Source organism: Phyllobates terribilis, unplaced genomic scaffold (assembly GCF_046119375.1).
Source record: "Phyllobates terribilis strain yellow unplaced genomic scaffold, ASM4611937v1 Scaffold_7__3_contigs__length_470593459, whole genome shotgun sequence".
Lineage (NCBI taxonomy): Eukaryota > Metazoa > Chordata > Amphibia > Anura > Dendrobatidae > Phyllobates > Phyllobates terribilis.
Genome location: NW_027362767.1, coordinates 402,814,553 through 402,833,994, shown reverse-complemented (window position 1 = coordinate 402,833,994; position 19,442 = coordinate 402,814,553). Strand labels below are relative to the sequence as shown.

The 19,442-nt window shown below is 41.7% G+C and overlaps 1 protein-coding gene across 13 annotated transcripts in view; it reads right to left on the bottom strand.

Annotated features, from left to right (window-relative positions):
- RYR1 (ryanodine receptor 1) overlaps positions 1-19,442 on the bottom strand; it is a 184,423-nt gene that overhangs the window by 90,070 nt on the left and 74,911 nt on the right. For all 13 annotated transcript variants that reach the window (XM_073641635.1, XM_073641639.1, XM_073641642.1 and 10 more), the window contains 11 exons: positions 18,037-18,111; positions 17,563-17,641; positions 17,292-17,404; positions 17,069-17,168; positions 15,847-15,943; positions 15,691-15,765; positions 15,329-15,485; positions 14,402-14,566; positions 14,154-14,275; positions 7,810-7,996; positions 7,446-7,581 (listed from right to left, as the gene is read on the bottom strand). In XM_073641635.1, the coding sequence (XP_073497736.1) occupies positions 7,446-7,581; positions 7,810-7,996; positions 14,154-14,275; positions 14,402-14,566; positions 15,329-15,485; positions 15,691-15,765; positions 15,847-15,943; positions 17,069-17,168; positions 17,292-17,404; positions 17,563-17,641; positions 18,037-18,111 (1,306 nt within the window). The remainder of the gene's footprint in view (positions 1-7,445; positions 7,582-7,809; positions 7,997-14,153; positions 14,276-14,401; positions 14,567-15,328; positions 15,486-15,690; positions 15,766-15,846; positions 15,944-17,068; positions 17,169-17,291; positions 17,405-17,562; positions 17,642-18,036; positions 18,112-19,442) is intronic.

Below are 19,442 nucleotides of genomic sequence, written 5' to 3'. Positions count from 1 at the left end.
ATCACACATAGATTAGATAGATAGAAACATGTCAGTCACATATATATGAAGTACAGTGACAGTGTTGCTTACTGTACTTGTCATTTAGTGTAAAGGATTTATTAAAAAATATAATAGTGTTTTCGTGCACCGTCTCTTTAAAAAAGCCGGCCGGCAATTCAGCAGCGGTACCCGACAATTTATAACAGACAGAATAGAGCTTCACACATAGATTAGATAGATAGAAACATGTCAGTCACATATATATGAAGTACTGTGACAGTGTTGCTTACTGTACTTGTCATTTACTGCAAAGAATTTATTTAAAAAAATAATAGTGTTTTCATGCACCGTCTCTTTAAAAAAGCCGGCCGGCAATTCAGCATCTGTACCCGACAATTTAGAATAGAAGGAATAGAGAATCGCACATAGATTAGATAGATAGAAACATGTCAGTCACATATATATGAAGTACAGTGACAGTGTTGGTTACTGTACTTGTCATTTAGTGTAAAGAATTTATTAAAAAATATAATAGTGTTTTCGTGCACCGTCTCTTTAAAAAAGCCGGCCGGCAATTCAGCAGCGGTACCCGACAATTTAGAATAGAAGGAATAGAGAATCACACATAGATTAGATAGATAGAAACATGTCAGCCACATATATACGAAGTACAGTGACAGTGTTGCTTACTGTACTTGTCATTTAGTGTAAAGGATTTATTAAAAAATATAATAGTGTTTTCGTGCACCGTCTCTTTAAAAAAGCCGGCCGGCAATTCAGCAGCGGTACCCGACAATTTATAACAGACAGAATAGAGCTTCACACATAGATTAGATAGATAGAAATATGTCAGTCACATATATATGAAGTACTGTGACAGTGTTGCTTACTGTACTTGTCATTTACTGCAAAGGATTTATTAAAAAAAATAATAGTGTTTTCATGCACCGTCTCTTTAAAAAAGCCGGCCGGCAATTCAGCATCTGTACCCGACAATTTATAACAGACAGAATAGAGCTTCACACATAGATTAGATAGATAGAAACATGTCAGTCACATATATAATAAGTACAGTGACAGTGTTGGTTACTGTACTTGTCATTTAGTATTAAAATAAAGGATTTATTATTAAAAAAAATTGGCGTGGGGTTCCCCGTAATTTTAGTCTCTAGCGGAGGTTAAGCAGACAGCTGGGGCAGATGTTTGAAGCCTGGGAAGGGGGTAATACCCACGGAGCTTCCCAGGCTACTAATATCAGCCCCCAGCTGAATACCTAGCCTTTACTAGCTATTAAAATGGAGGACCCCCCCAAAAAAATGACGTGGGGTCCCCCCTAATTTAATAGCTAGCAAAGGCTAGGCAGACAGCTGGGGGCTGATATTAATAGCCCAGGAAGGGAGCCATGAATATTGGCCCCCTCCCAGGCTAGAAACACCAGCCCTCAGCCGCCCCAGAAATGGCGCATCCATAGGATGCGCCAATTCTGGCACTTAGCCTCGCTCTTCCACGCTGCCCTGGTGCGGTGGCAGGGGGTAATAGGGTTGGGGTTGATGTCAGCTTATAATGCCAGCTGACATCAAGCCCAGGTTAGTAATGGAGAGGCGTCTATAAGACACCCCCATTACTAACCCCATAGTCAAAGCTAAAAAAAAAACACAAACACCCAGAATAAAGTCCTTTAATTGAAATAAAGACACAATTCTTTATTGTTCTAAATTAAACCATACTTACCATCACGCCCATTCCAGCTGAAGCCAACGATCTCCTGCAATAAAAGAAAAATAATAAAGCAACCTCATCCTTACCTTTCCATGGTTCCCAGGACAGCTCCAGCTCTGCTACATCGAGATGACAGGCTGGACCGCAGCAGAACGCTGCCATCCAGCTTGCCATGCCGCACACACTGAGAAGCGCAGGCATGCTTGCGCTCCTCAGTGTCTGACTGTGACGGCATCCAGATGAGCCGACAATGAACTCGGCTCACCTCATGTACGTCACTGACAGCGTGGGAAAATTCTCCTGCACTCAGCGCTTCAGCGTGAGAATTTTCCCACGCTGTCAGTGACGTGCATGAGGTGAGCCGAGTTCATTGGACATGACCTCGGCTCATCTGGATGCCGTCACAGCCAGACACTGAGTAGCGCAAGCATGCCTGCGCTTCTCAGTGTCTGCGGGATGACAGGCTGGATGGCAGCGTTCTGCTGCGGTCCAGCCTGTCATCTCGATGTAGCAGAGCTGAAGCTGTCGTGGGAGCCATGGAAAGGTAAGGATGATGTTGCTTTATTATTTTACTTTTATTGCAGGAGATCATTGGCTTCAGCTGGAATGGGCGTGACGGTAAGTATGGTTTAATTTAGAACAATAAAGAATTGTGTGTTTATTTCAATTAAAGGACTTTTTTCTGGGTGTTTGTGTTTTTTTTAAATACTTTACTAGAAATTCATGGTGGTCATGTCTAATATTGGTGTGACCCCATGAATTTCGGGCTTAGGGCCAGCTGATAATGCCAAGCTGGCCTTAACCCCTTTATTACCCAGTGAGCCACCGCACTAGGGCCCTGGATGAGTTGGGTACAGCGCCAGAAGATGGCGCTTCTATGAACGCGCCATTTTCCGGGGCGGCTGCGGACTGCAATTTGCAGCGGGTGGGGCCCAGAAAGCTTGGGCCTCCCTGCGCTGCAGATTCCAGCCCCCAGCTGCCTAGTTGTACCTGGCTGGACACAAAAATAGGGCGAAGCTCCACGTATTTTTTTTTTAAATTCATGAAATTCATGGAATAATTAAGAAAAAAAGGGCTTCCCTATATTGTTGTGTCCGGCTAGGTACAAATAGGCAGCTGGTGGTTGGGAGCAGCCCGTTCCTGCCTGCTGTACCTGGCTGGACACAAATATAGGGCGAAGCCCCACATCAATTTTTTTTTCATTATTTCATGAATTTCCTGAAATAATTTAAAAAAAATTGACGTGGGGCTTCGCCCGATATTTGTGTCCAGTCAGGTACAGCAGGCAGGAACGGGCTGCCCCCAACCACCAGCTGCCTATTTGTACCTAGCCGGACACAACAATATAGGGAAGCCCTTTTTTAAAAAAATTATTTCATGAAATAATTAAAAAAAAATTGACGTGGGGCTTCGCACTATATTTGTGTCCAGCCAGGTACAACTAGGCAGCTGGGGGCTGGAATCTGCAGCGCAGGGAGGCCCAAGCTTTCTGGACCCCACCCGCTGCATATTGCAGTCCGCAGCCGCCCCGGAAAATGGCGCGTTCATAGAATCGCCATCTTCTGGCGCTGTACCCAACTCATCCAGGGCCCTGGTGCGGTGGCTCACTGGGTAATAAAGGGGTTAAGGCCAGCTTGGCATTATCAGCTGGCCCTAAGCCCGAAATTCATGGGGTCACGCCAATATTAGACATGACCACCATGAATTTCTAGTAAAGTATTTAAAAAAACACAACACCCAGAATAAAGTCCTTTAATTGAAATAAACACACAATTCTTTATTGTTCTAAATTAAACCATACTTACCGTCACGCCCATTCCAGCTGAAGCCAATGTCTTCTGCAATAAAAGTAAAATAATAAAGCAACCTCATCCTTACCTTTCCATGGTTCCCACGACAGCTTCAGCTCTGCTACATCGAGATGACAGGCTGGACCGCAGCAGAACGCTGCCATCCAGCCTGTCATCCCGCGGACACTCAGAAGCGCAGGCATGCTTGCGCTCCTCAGTGTCTCGCTGTGACGGCATAAAGATGAGACAAGCTCATGTCCAATGAACTCGGCGCACCTCATGCACGTCACTGACAGCGTGGGAGAATTCTCCTGCACTCAGCACTTCAGCGTGAAAATTCTCCCACGCTGTCAGTGACGTACATGAGGTCAGCTGAGTTCATTGGACATGAATGAGCTCACCTCATGCACGTCACTGACAGCGTGGGAAAATTCTCACGCTGAAGCGCTGAGTGCAGGAGAATTTTCCCACGCTGTCAGTGACGTGCATGAGGTGAGCTCATTCATGTCCAATGATCTCAGCTCACCTCATGCACGTCACTGACAGCGTGGGAAAATTCTCCTGCACTCAGCGCTACAGCGTGAGAATTCTCCCACGCTGTTAGTGACGTGCATGAGGTGAGCTCATTCATGTCCAATGAACTCAGCTGACCTCATGCACGTCACTGACAGCGTGGGAGAATTCTCACGCTGAAGTGCTGAGTGCAGGAGAATTCTCCCACGCTGTCAGTGACGTGCATGAGGTGCGCCGAGTTCATTGGACATGAACTCGTCTCATCTTTATGCCGTCACAGCCAGACACTGCAGAGCGCAAGCATGCCTGCGCTTCTCAGTGTCTGCGGGATGACAGGCTGGATGGCAGCGTTCTGCTGCGGTCCAGCCTGTTATCTCGATGTAGCAGAGCTGAAGCTGTCGTGGGAACCATGGAAAGGTAAGGATGAGGTTGCTTTATTATTTTTCTTTTATTGCAGGAGATCGTTGGCTTCAGCTGGAATGGGCGTGACGGTAAGTATGGTTTAATTTAGAACAATAAAGGAATGTGTCTTTATTTCAATTAAAGGACTTTATTCTAGGTGTTTGTGTTTTCTTTTAACTTTGACTATGGGGTTAGTAATGGGGGTGTCTTATAGACGCCTCTCCATTACTAACCTGGGCTTGATGTCAGCTGGCATTATAAGCTGACATCAACCCCAACCCTATTACCCCCTGCCACCGCACCAGGGCAGCGTGGAAGAGCGAGGCTAAGTGCCAGAATTGGCGCATCCTATGGATGCGCCATTTCTGGGGCGGCTGACGGCTGGTGTTTCTAGCCTGGGAGGGGGCCAATATTCATGGTTCCCTTCCTGGGCTATTAATATCAGCCCCCAGCTGTCTGCCTAGCCTTTGCTAGCTATTAAATTAGGGGGGACCCCACGTCATTTTTTTGGGGGGTCCCCCATTTTAATAGCTAGTAAAGGCTAGGTATTCAGCTGGGGGCTGATATTAGTAGTCTGGGAAGCTCCGTGGGTATTACCCCCTTCCCAGGCTTCAAACATCTGCCCCAGCTGTCTGCTTAACCTCCGCTAGAGACTAAAATTACGGGGAACCCCACGCCAATTTTTTTTAATAATAAATCCTTTATTTTAATACTAAATGACAAGTACAGTAACCAACACTGTCACTGTACTTATTATATATGTGACTGACATGTTTCTATCTATCTAATCTATGTGTGAAGCTCTATTCTGTCTGTTATAAATTGTCGGGTACAGATGCTGAATTGCCAGCCGGCTTTTTTAAAGAGACGGTGCATGAAAACACTATTATTTTTTTTAATAAATCCTTTGCAGTAAATGACAAGTACAGTAAGCAACACTGTCACAGTACTTCATATATATGTGACTGACATGTTTCTATCTATCTAATCTATGTGTGAAGCTCTATTCTGTCTGTTATAAATTGTCGGGTACCGCTGCTGAATTGCCGGCCGGCTTTTTTAAAGAGACGGTGCACGAAAACACTATTATATTTTTTAATAAATCCTTTACACTAAATGACAAGTACAGTAAGCAACACTGTCACTGTACTTCGTATATATGTGGCTGACATGTTTCTATCTATCTAATCTATGTGTGATTCTCTATTCCTTCTATTCTAAATTGTCGGGTACAGATGCTGAATTGCCGGCCGGCTTTTTTAAAGAGACGGTGCATGAAAACACTATTATTTTTTTTGATAAATCCTTTACACTAAATGACAAGTACAGTAAGCAACACTGTCACTGTGCTTCTTATATGTGTGACTGACATGTTTCTATCTATCTAATCTATGTGTGATTCTCTATTCTTTCTGTTCTAAATTGTCGGGTACCGGTGTATGCCGTTGCTGAATTGCCGGCTTTTCATGTTTCACTGTGAGCACTGTTCCCATCGATTTGGGCAATCACTGTAATGCCACAACCACCATGGCTGTGGCATTACAGTGAGTGGCAGACAATCCCTGCATGATTGGTGCTCTAAATAGCGCCAGACATGCAGGACACGCTTTTGGTGCACGAACAGTTATCGAACATAACCTCGAACAGCCGAATTTTTTGCAAATCGTTCGGGTTCGTCGAACAACTCGAACACCGCCCAAAACAGCTCGAATTTGAGATTGGCGAACAGTTCTAGTCGAACACCGCTCATCTCTACTCATTACATCTACAGGAGCTTTTATGACCTCCCATTCTATATCCACAGCCATTGATGTGTAGTTTTTCCCCCTTTGCAGTTTCTAGAAGATTTTGAAGGTGTGTGGAAATTTCTACCCATTCATCAAAAAAACCTTTTGTGAGGTTGGATAGGGGTGAGGTCTGGGCTTTCTGCGGCTGTTCATGTTCTTCCACACCAAACTCCACCCGACCATGAATTACACCACTCCATCCGACGCTCAGCATTGTGCTCGGTGATGTATGGCTGCATGCAGCTGCTCGGCCATGAAGCTCCCAGCGGAGGCGCAGTGTTTGTGCTGATACCAGAGGAGGTCTGGACACCAGGGGTGAGGGACTGAATGTTATACACCGGGGCGGTGAGGGGCTGGATGTTAAACACGGGGGGTGAGGGGCCGGATGTTATACACCAGGGGGGTGAGGGGCCGGATGTTATACACTGGGGGCCAGGGGCCGTAAGTTATACACCGGGGGTGAGGGGCCGGATGTTATACACCGGGGGTGAGCTGCCGGATGTTATACACCGGGGGTGACGGGCCGGATGTTATACATCGGGGGCGAGGGGCCGGATGTTAGACACCGGGGGGGCAAGGGGCTGGATGTTATACACCAGGGGGCGAGGGGCCGGATGTTATACACCGGAGGAGGGCGAGGGGCTGGATGCTATACACCCGACGCAAAGGGCTGGATGTTATACACTGGGGGGCAAGGGACCGGATGCTATATACCGGGGGCGAGGGGCCGGATTTTTTACACCCGGCGCGAGGGGCTGGATGTTATACACTGGGGGGCAAGGAACCAGATGTTATACACCGGGGGTGAGGGGCTGGATGTTATACAATGGAGGCAAAGTGTTGGATGTTCTACACCGGTGGGGGGAGCGAGGGGCCAGATGTTATACAAGGGGGAACGAGGGGCCGGATGTTATACACCGGGGACGAGGGACTGGATGTTATACACCGGGGGCGAGGGGTTGGATGTTATACAGCAGAGGCAAGGGGTTGGATGTTATACACTGGGGGATGCAAGGGGCCGGATGTTATACACCGGGGCGAGGGGCCGGATGTTATACACCGGAGGTGAGGGGCTGGATGTTATACACCGGAGGTGAGGGGCTGGATGTTATATGTAAAAACCTTTTACTTAAGGATAATTATAGTATAAATCAAAGGGCATCCAACTACTTTGCCACTACCATGAGCTAAGGTCTTTAGGATGTAGCAATGTGCTGAAGCCTTTCTCCACCACTTAGATTACTGTACATACCTAGCAGTTCATAAAGTAGGTTCACAATCTCCTTCCAGGCTTCGCCAGCCTCCTCCCCGGCAAACTCTGCAAAGTGGGCAGCTGTGCTGTATACATTGAGACGGTCTATACAGTCCAAGACCAGGGAGATTATTCCCTGCCAAAGAAAGAAAAATAAATAGTAAATCCATTGTAACAAACAGGTATCACGTAACCAGATCCCTAGCAGTCGTCTTCTCTTCAAACTTATGTAGGGTACGAAGAAGAGGGACACAAGGAGCGGATAACAGTGAAGAATCAGACTATACTCGTCTTCTGATTGTACCATGCACAAAACAGTGGGAAATTTTAAATGAAGACTTTTTGGCCTCGGGTGTGCCCCCACCTCTTCTTGGAAGAGATTTTGACGGTTCTTGAGGGACCGTAGCTTGGTTTGCTTCTCCTCATGTTGTAGTTCCTCCTCTGGGTGCTGGAAGTAGCCGATCAGATCTTGCAAGGTTAAAATAACCATATCGATAGGCAATGTCACCGGTTTAGACGGCTTGTTCTTTCCACTCAAACTGTCCAGTCCCCTGGAAATATAAAAGCGATATTGTAAAAATATCATCCATCAATATCTACAGCCTTACATATGATATATATATATATATATATATATATATATATATATATATATATATATATATATATACAACCCCTGGCAAAAATTATGGAATCACCGGGCTCGGAGGATGTTCATTCAGTTTTTTAATGTTGTTGATAAAAAGCAGTGCACAGACATGGCACGAAACTAAAGTCATTTCAAATGGCAACTTTAGGGCTTTAAGAAACACTAAAAGAAATCAAGATTAAAAATGTGGTACTCAGTAAGGGTAATTTTTTTCAGACCAAGCAGAGGGAAAAAATTATAGAATCACTCAATTCTGAGGAAAAAATTATGGAATCATGAAAAATAAACACACAAAAGAACACTCCAATACATCACTAGTATTTTGTTGCACCACCTCTGGCTTTAATAACAGCTTGCAGTCTCTGAGACATGGACTTAGTGAGTGACAAACAGTACTCTTCATCAATCTGGCTCCAACTTTCTCTGATTGCTGTTGCCAGATCAGCTTTGCAGGTTGGAGCCTTGTCATGGACCATTTTCTTCAACTTCCACCAAAGATTTTCAATTGGATTGAGATCCGGACTATTTGCAGGCCATGACATTAACCTTATGTGTCTTCTTTCAAGGAATGTTTTCACCGTTTTTGCTCTATGGCAGGATGCATTATCATCTTCAAAAATGATGCCATCATCCCCAAACATCCTTTCAATTGATGGGATAAGAAAACTGTCGAAAATATCAATGTAAACTTGGGCATTTATTGAAGATGTAATGACAGTCATCTCCCCAGTGCCTTTACCTGACATGCAGCCCCATATCATCAATGACTGTGGAAATTTGCATGTTCTCTTCATGCAGTCATCTTTATAAATCTCATTGGAACGGTACCAAACAAAAGTTCCAGCATCATCACCTTGCCCAATACAGATTCGCGATTCATCACTGAATATGACTTTCATCCAGTCATCCACAGTCCACGATTGTTTTTCCTTAGCCCATTGTAACTTTGTTTTTTTTCTGCTTAGGTGTTAATGATGACTTATGTTTAGCTTTTCTGTATGTAAATCCCATTTCCTTTAGGTGGTTTCTTACAGTTCGATCACAGACATTGACTCCAGTTTCCTCACATTCGTTCCTCATTTGTTTTGTTGTGCATTTCCTGTTGTGGAGACATATTGCTTTAAGTTTCCGGTCTTGACGCTTTGATGTCTTCCTTGGTCTACCAGTATGTTTGCCTTTAACAACCTTCCCATGTTGTTTGTATTTGGTCCAGATTTTAGACACAGCTGACTGTGAACAACCAACATCTTTTGCAACATTGCGTGATGATTTACCTTCTTTTAAGAGTTTGATAATCCTCTCCTTTGTTTCAATTGACATCTCTCGTGTTGGAGCCATGATTCATGTCAGTCCACTTGGTGCAACAGTTCTCCATGGTGTGATCACTCATTTTTAGATGCAGACTAACGAGCAGATCTAATTTGATGCAGGTGTTAGTTTTGGAAATTAAAATTTACAGGGTGATTCCATAATTTTTTCCTCAAAATTGAATGATTCCATAATTTTTTTCCTCTGCTTGGTCTGAAAAAAAATTAACCTTACTGAGTACCACATTTTTAATCTTTTTTTTAATCTTGATTTCTTTTAGTGCTTCTTAAAGCCTTAAAGTTGTCATTTGAAATGACTTTAGTTTTGTGTCATGTCTGTGATCTGCTTTTTTTCAACAACATTAAACAACTGAATGAACATCCTCTGAGCCCGGTGATTCCATAATTTTTGCCAGGGGTTGTGTATATATATATATATATATATATATATATATATATATATATATATATATATATATATATATTCACACCAAGAAGGAAAAGTCATGGAATTATGGAAATCACAGGATGGATAGACATGCTAATGATCTGCAAATTATGGAAAATGGAAACATAATTTTTCAAAGCATCTTGATTTATTCAGTATGGACACCACGTGCAGAAATCCCGCCACTTACAGTCTCGGCTGCTATCAATGTGGTCATTAATGGTCGTCTGAGATATGTTCTGCCACGCTGAATGAACTTGGGCAAATCATCAAGATCCGTCGCTGGCAGCTTCCTTTGCAATAGCTGACCAATGATGTCCCAGATGTGCTCAAAGGGAGACAAGTCCGGAAACACTGCAGGACATGGTAGCAGGTTTAGGCCACACAGGCTGTTCACAGTAGCACGAGCAACATTCAGCCTGGCATTGTTGTGTTGAAAAACAGCTCCTAGGACACTTTGAAGAAATGGCTACACCACTGGTTCCACCACCAAATTAATGTAATGCTGAACTGTTAGTAAATCTGGAATTAAGATTAGAGGAATCCAAACATGGTACATTATGCAACTCCATACCATAATCCTGGGAGTGGTAGCAGTTTGAAGACATCTTCATGGCATCACCAACGTGGTCTCCAGACAGATCTCTGGCTACCAATACATCCAAGATAAAAGTGTGACTCTTTGCTGAATAGGACAGACCTTCAATCCAACCTCCAGTCTCCTATGCAGGGATTTCTGTACGTGGCGCTCATACTCGATACTGAATAAATCGATATGTTTCAAAAATTTTGTTTCCATTTTTCATCATTTGCAGATCATTAACATGTCTCTCCATCCTGCGATTTCCATAACTCCATGACTTTTCCTTCTTGGTGTTGCAATTTTTATGTTGATGAGTGTATGTATATATATATATATATATATATATATATATATATACAGTTGAAACCAGACGTTTCCATACACTATATAAAAAGACACATATACATGTTTTTCTCAATATCTGACATGAAATCAGAATAAACCTTTCCCGTTTTAGGTCAATTAGGATTTCCATAATTTTTAATATTTGCCAAATGCCAGAATAATGGGAGAGAGAGAATGTTTTAAGGCATTTTGATTATTTACTGCAAAGTTAAAAGTTCACATACATTTCATTAGTATTTGGTGCCATTGCCCTTAAACTGAATGACTTGGGTGAAACTTTTGGATATACAGTACAGACCAAAAGTTTGGACACACCTTCTCATTTAAAGATTTTTCTGTATTTTTATGACTATGAAAATTGTACATTCACACTGAAGGCATCAAAACTATGAATTAACACATGTGGTATTATATACTTCACACAAAAAAGTGTGAAACAACTGAAAATATGTCTTATATTCTAGGTTATTCAAAGTAGCCACCTTTTGCTTTGATGACTGCTTTGCGCACTCTTGGCATTTTCTTGATGAGCTTCAAGAGGTAGTCACCGGAAATGGTTTTCACTTCACAGGTGTGCCCTGTCAGGTTTAATAAGTGGGATTTCTTGCCTTATAAATGGGGTTGGGACCATCAGTTGTGTTGTGCAGAAGTCAGGTGGATACACAGCTGATAGTCCTAGTGAATAGACTGTTAGAATTTGTATTATGGCAAGAAAAAAGCAGCTAAGTAAAGAAAAACGAGTGGCCATCATTACTTTAAGAAATGAAGGTCAGTCAGTGCGAAAAATTGGGAAAACTTTGAAAGTGTCCCCAAGTGCAGTTGCAAAAACCATCAAGCGCTACAAAGAAACTGGCTCACATGAGGACCGCCCCAGGAAAGGAAGACCAAGAGTCACCTCTACTTCTGAGGATAAGTTTATCCGAGTCACCAGCCTCAGAAATCGCAGGTTAACAGCAGCTCAGATTAGAGACCAGGTTAATGCCACACAGAGTTCTAGCAGCAGAGACATCTGTTCAACAACTGTTAAGAGGAGACTTTGTGCAGCAGTCCTTCATGGTAAAATAGCTGCTAGGAAACCACTGCTAAGGACAGGCAACAAGCAGAAGAGACTTGTTTGGGCTAAAGAACACAAGGAATGGACATTAGACCAGTGGAAATCTGTGCTTTGGTCTGATGAGTCCAAATTTGAGATCTTTGGTTCCAACCACCGTGTCTTTGTGCGACACAGAAAAGGTGAACGGATGGACTCTACATGCCTGGTTCCCACTGTGAAGCATGGAGGAGGAGGTGTGATGGTGTAGGGGTGCTTTGCTGGTGACACTGTTGGGGATTTATACAAAATTGAAGGCATACTGAACCAGCATGGATACCACAGCATCTTGCAGCGGCATGCTATTCCATCTGGTTTGCGTTTAGTTGGATCATCATTTATTTTTCAACAGGACAATGACCCCAAACACACCTCCAGGCTGTTTAAGGGCTATTTGACCAAGAAGGAGAGTGAAGGGGTGCTACGCCAGATGACCTGGCCTCCACAGTCACCAGACCTGAACCCAATCGAGATGGTTTGGGGTGAGCTGGACCGCAGAGTGAAGGCAAAAGGGCCAACAAGTGCTAAGCATCTCTGGGAACTCCTTCAAGATTGTTGGAAGACCATTTCCGGTTACTACCTCTTAAAGCTCATCAAGAGAATACCAAGAGTGTGCAAAGCAGTCATCAAAGCAAAAGGTGCTACTTTGAAGAACCTAGAATATAAGACATATTTTCAGTTCTTTCACACTTTTTTGTTAAGTATATAATTCCACATGTGTTAATTCATAGTTTTGATGCCTTCAGTATGAATGTACAATTTTCATAGTCATGAAAATACAGAAAAATATTTAAATGAGAAGGTGTGTCCAAACTTTTGGTCTGTACTGTACTTCCACAAGCTTCTCACAATAGTTGGTCGGAATTTGGGCCCATACCTCCTGACAAAACTGGTGTAACTGATCCAGGTTTGTAGGTCAACTTGCATTCACCTGCCCTTTCAGCTTTGCCAATAAATTTTCAATATGATTGAGATTAGTGCTTTGTGATGGCCACTTCAAAACATTGACTTTGTTATCTTTAAGTCACTTTGTTACAATTTTGGCAGTATGCTTTGGGTCATTGTCCATTTGGAAGACCCATTTCCGCCCAAGCTTTAACTTGCTGGCTGATGTCTTCAGATGTTCCTTCAGTATTGCCACATAATCTTCTTTTCTCATGATGTTGTCTATTTTGTGAAGTGCACCAGTCCCTCCTGCAGCAAAACAACCCCACAACATGATGCTGCCACCCCTGTGTTTCACAGCTGAGATGGTGTTTTTAGGCTTCCAAGCTTCTCCATTTTTCCTCCAAACGTAACGATGGTCATTATGCCCAAAAAGGTCAATTTTAGTTTCATCAAACCACAGGACATGTCTCCAAAAATTAAGGTCTTTGTTCCTGTGTGCATTTGCAAACATTAATCTGGATTTTTTCTGCTTCTTTTGGAGTAATGGCTTCTTCCTGGCAGAGTGGCCTTTTAGCCCATGTTGATACAGTACTCGTTTCACTGTGGATATTGACACAATCTTACCAGCTTCCTCCATCTTCACAAGGTCTTTTGCTTTTGTCCTTGGGTTGATAGGCACATGTCGGACCAAAGCACGTTCATCTCTGGGACACAGAACTCATCTCCTTCCTGAGTGGTATGATCGCTGGACATTCCATCTTGTTTGTACTTGCATATAATTGTTTGTACAGATGAACGAGGCACCTTCAGGTATCTTGGAATTGTACCCAAGGATGAGCCAGACTTGTGCAAGTCCACAATTCTCTTCCTGATATCTTGGATGATTTCTTTAGGCTTTCCCATGATGCTACACAAAGAAGCAGTGTGTTTCAGGTGTGCATTAAAATACATCCACAGGTGTGTCTCTAATTAACTCAGATGTTGCCAAAAACCTATCAGAAGCTTCCAAACACATGACATCATCATATGGGCAGTCCAGAATTGTTTAAAGGCATAGTAATCTTAGTGTATGGAAACTTTTGACTTTGCAGTAAGTAATAAAAAAGCCTTAAAAATTCTCTCTCTCTCATTATTCTGGCATTTGGCAAATATTAAAAATTATGGTAATCCTAATTAAACTAAAACGGGAAAGGTTTATTCTGATTTCATGTCAGATATTGAGAAAAACATGCATATGTGTCTTTTTATATAGTGTATGTAAACTCTTGGTTTCAACTGTATATACACACATATTGTCACCCTCTATAACACCTATATACCATTTACAAGTATAAATGCTATTGCAGCACGAAAAGCTGCCTGGAGAACATGGAGATCTATATACAACAATGGACTCACTTGATGAACACGTTAAAAAGTGCAGCGGTGCTGTAGATCATTCTTGCAGCTTGAGACTCTTCTCTTTGGGAACGTGACAGGGACAAAGCGTCATCCATATGACCTTCTTGGTGCAAGATCGCCTTAGAGTGGCAATGAGAAAGAAAAAGAATTTGGGAAGGAGAGATGGAAATAAAAAAAAAAGAGCAATGAAGAAACAGTCATTAACTGCTCGAATTTGAAGAACCTTCAATATTTAAGAAAGTTACCTTGCGTTTTACAGGACCCAAGCGAACCACTTTAGAATCGGCAGCACCATAGGTGAGCCATAGAGCGCTGTTGACGTGCTGGACGAAGCACATCGACTCTCCATATTTGATCTCAGCAGGTCCCATTCCTTCCACATCTCGCTTGGGTGCAACATCCAACTTTTCCTGTAGAGGTTTCATATAAATCATAGAATTATTAGAAGATGGCATGCAGATTTATACAAGAAGAATCTCTTATCTCTCTTCCCTTCATGAGAATATACTATCAGAAAATAGCCTATTGTTTAAATTATGTTTTTATGTTAAATGTTATTTTTTGTAATTAAATATTTGATTGCTTACTTTAAAGGGGATGTCCACTATTTGAACAAATTGAACATGAAGAGGAAGTCCAGGCCGCAGGTGATCTCTGAATTGTTCTTCATATTCAATAAATATACAGTAGATAACACAGGATCCACCATTCACTATAGGTGATGTCACAGCTCACCTCCTCCTCCTGTACAATGACTGATAACACCTCTATATACAGCAGATAACACAGGATCCACCATTCACAATAGGTGATGTCACAGCTCACCTCCTCCTGTGCAATGACTGATAACACCTCTATATAAAGCAGATAACACCTATTGTGAATGGTGGATCCTGTGCTATCAGTCATTGTACAAGAGGGAGAGGAGGTGAGCTGTGATATCACCTCTAAATACTGTAGATAACACAGGATCCACCATTCACAATACATGATGTCACAGCTCACCTTCGCCCCCTCTCCACTTACAGTAACCTTTGCCCAGATCAGAGCATGCCTTGAAAACTTTCCTATAGAAGTCAATGAGTCAGAGCCAGTCTATTACTGGCACCGGGGTCTGAATTGAACTATTTCCACAGCACTTATAGTTACAATTTTCAACAGGCTGACATTACCTTTGAAGCCCGGAAGCAGAAAGCAGTAGCCTTGGTGTTGGCTTTCTCAGAATCTACCAGTATAAAGCCCTTTTCTTCATCGCGGGCCAGGTATCTCCCCGTGGTCACATGACGCACCCGGAATGACTGTCCCCATCTCAAGTGGCTCCCACTCCAACTGTAAGCAAATGAGTCTTATACAGATTTCCTAATTAGCATAATTTCATAATGCCAAACAAATGCCAGTCCTCCCGGGATATTCCACTATAATAATGGAACTTCTCGATTGCAAATTTACTTAACTTTTCTGTGATTATTTGTTTTAAATATCCAGATGCCTTTGCATTGTAGGACTACATTTATCCAAGTGGTTTTATAATTACCTAATTCTCAAAGGCTCGAGTCTCCACAAGGAGCGCGCATGGGAGCACACAGGCCCTCCCTCATAATGAGCTATCCTGTAGATGTGAGAAAGAACAAAGGAGTAACTAGATCCCTGATCACATCCTGCTGTGTAAGATATATAAAATATGACTTACCTACGCTGCTCCTCTCCTTGGTCTGTGGATGAAATGGTCAAACATTCATCCATATGACCATGGAACAAGCGTAGAACATCTCCACCAGTTAGGAATCCTGGTAAAAAATATATATCTATTAGTTAAATCATATATTTTATACAATTAAAAGTTATTGATTTCATGGAACTCTATTACAGTGAAAATATATTGATTCTATCTTAAAAAAATCTATTAACCCTCTTAAAGTGGACTTTTCACCAGATATTTTAACTTAAACTGAATACGTCCTCCAATTGCTGCTTTTCCGATGATTCTGGAACAGTTTTTCTTTTTTTTCTGTGCCCCTCTATTTCAAAGTTATCCTCCGGGGTAATAAAGCTGGAAATGTTCCCTTCATCCAACTGAGCATGTACCACAGACCTTCTATGTGGGAGTTTGCCTTGGCTTCTCTGACAATAACCAATCAAAACATGGCCACGCCCACAGATGAGTTCTGTGGTACACACCCAGTTAGTTGTAAGGAAAACGTGTATCTTTATTTCTGAGGGGCATAACTTGGGAACGGAGGGGCACAGAAAAAAAAGAAAAACTGTTCTAGAATCAGTGGAGCTGCATAAATTGAAGGAGATATTCAATATAAATTTAAAAATTCTGGAAATGTCCCCTTTAAGAACCTTTAAGTTTTAATTTTTACATTTTAATTTTTTTTGCCTCCTTTTCTAAAGACCATAACTTTCTGTCAACATTGCTGTACGAGAGCTTGTTATTTTGCAGGACAAGTTATGGTTTTGAATTACATTATTCACTTAACCATAAAATGTGCTGAAAAATGGGGAAAAATCCAAGTGGTATGAAATGGTGGGTCATGTTTTTATAGCATGACATAGTAACATAATTCTTCAGGTCAGTACAAATATGATGATACCAGACGTGCATATTTGTTTTATTATTTTAGTGTTTTAAAAATTCTAGAATTTTTTTTATTTTTTACAAAACAAAATTTGGTTAGTATCACTATGTTCCTAGCCCTGTAACTTTTTTATTTTTTCGTCGGCGAATATGTGTGAGCGTTTGTACTTTTCGTGCTAAGCTATAGCTTTAATTGTAATATTTTGTTTTGATTGTTGATTGTTCAACCATCAAATTCCAAGTTTTGAAGTTTCTCTCATCACAACCATAAGTTTTGGCCACAGTGTCATGCTTTCATATCAAATTATTCTTGAGAAGAAAGGTTACATACCTTCAGCTATTTCACAACCAGAAGTTATTGGATTCATGTTCCATAGAGTTTGCATGAATGACGCGTCCACCTGAAGGTCTCCACTTGCTGTGGAAAGGTGCTAATGAAATGCGAAGAAATTAGGATGGATGAGCAGTGCTATGAGCACGTCCAATAAATCCATAGATAAAAGACAGAAAGTAGTGAATACGCGCAATCTTACATTAAAGAACACAGAACTTACCAGGTATCTCTCAGAGGATACACTGACTAGGATCAAATCATCACCTATTCGCACCTTCTCTCCTTCTGAACGCTGTTTGGATGCTGGATGAATGGTCCACCAACAAGCTTCCCCTATTTATGGAAAAGGGTAATGCATTTCAACGTAGAGGTTAAAATGTTGGGTACAAAATGGAAAAGTTGGACTGGTACCACCAGAGCACCAGCTACCGCGTTGGCCATCACAATACTAGATGTTTCTTCATGAGGTACACACAATAGCTGGACCATACCTGAGGCATCTTCTTGCAGACCGACATCGAAAGCCAATTTATCAGTTAGAGACCGTGATGTAGTCAGACAGCAGAGGTACTAATGGAAAACGAAGAATAAAACAAATTAGTAGGGTCAACAATGGTTCAATAGTAGAGAGTTGGCCAGTCGCGTTGTAGGGCTGACTAATCAGAAGAAGAGCCTGGGAAGCCGCCGGCTGATAGGAAGAGGTTTGCAGAGTTCTGGTCTGGTGACTACGGACTACCGATGTCGCCGCTGAACTACGGACTACCGATGTGGCCGCTGGACTACGGTCCTGCTAATTATTTTTGCTCATCTCTACTTATTAATAGCTAAATATCTCGACTGATCCATACTTCATCATCCATATTGGAAAAAGTTAAAACTTCATCTTGAACTCACAAAACTAAAATATTAAGTTCAAGATGAAGTTTTATATGAAATGGGGCTAAAGCCAAAACTAAAGAACTTACCATATCACTGTGACAGTGTCTCAGTAGAATGGCGTGACCATAAAGCAATGTTCTGTGTCCCCCACCTTGAGAAGACTTGACAGAGAAGAGAAATGAATCAAAATATAAAACATTTTCATACATTCTAACATTTGTATCCCACCATGTTTAGGTAATTCTTAGTTGGACAGACTACCAAGTCTTGTTAACTATCCTATATAATGCCGGAATATTCCTTAACAATGGTGCATTAGAGTTGCTTTCAAAATTTAGGAAGTGGCTGTAATGGTACAAGAATTGTACCTGGTCATATTACATGCAAGTCAAAATATGTTGTGGGTTATAAAATGATATAAAAAAATCACAGGAATGTATATTCATCTCAAGGACAAACAAACCCAAACATATTCATAGAGCAATCCTCAATGTTCTCTCTTAGAAATGTTAGAAGAAAAGACATGTCTTGGCATGCACCAAAAACCATTGTAAAAAATTTATGTCCATGGAGTTTGAGAACATGGATGAGTATTGCTTCCTTAACCGTGAAGTTAAGGTTGACTCGAGATGTACAAAAAATCCACTCATCCATCCCTCCCTCCCGCAAGCTGCAAAAATTCAAGGATTCCATCGTTTGCATTTCCAAGATCTTCAGTAACCTGGTGAACACCTGTTAGAATGGAGGTATGGTTTGTACCATGCGGTGAAGGAAGGAAAGAGAAGGAATTATTATAAAAACAGGAGTCAATGGAAGAAAGAAGGTCTAGTCTTTGTGAGATCAGAAGAAGAGGACAAAATGAAAAAAGGACTTCTGCACACAGGCTGCAAAACAAGAAGACTGGCAGACAAAGGGTGGGGGAAAGAAAACCTGCTGGAACCATATCTCTCCATGGATAGACACATTGGACAAACCAAGTAGGACAAGGCCTTAGACCTTTCTTCTTTAAAAAAGCGCCCAATCTATTTTTAGGTTCATATGACTTTTATGATGTTAGTACCTTTCTAGACGTATTTTAGATGAGTTTGACTAATTTGCTGTTGTACTGTTCATGACAAAATTGAAAGGATGAAGATCAAAAATGTTTTCTATTTTGGGGGATACTAAATGACTATATATTTTGCGTTGACTTCGTTGAGCTGGATTTAGTACCAAATTTTGGCAACATCCTCCAATTTTAATCAGCCACAAGACATCTAGAATTTCGTAAGGCATCTATATTCCAACCTTGGCCCAAATTTCTGCTGAATAAAAAAATATTAGTCTTCAAGGTTCTAAGAACATACACACGATGGGAACTGTTCTAATTCTGGAGAGGGTTTTAAGACAGCTGATATGAAATATAAGTGGAAGAGAATTTCGAGAATGTGTATAAGAAGATCATGGTGACAAAATCCCTCATAAGGATTATTTTAATTGAAAATACTGGGGT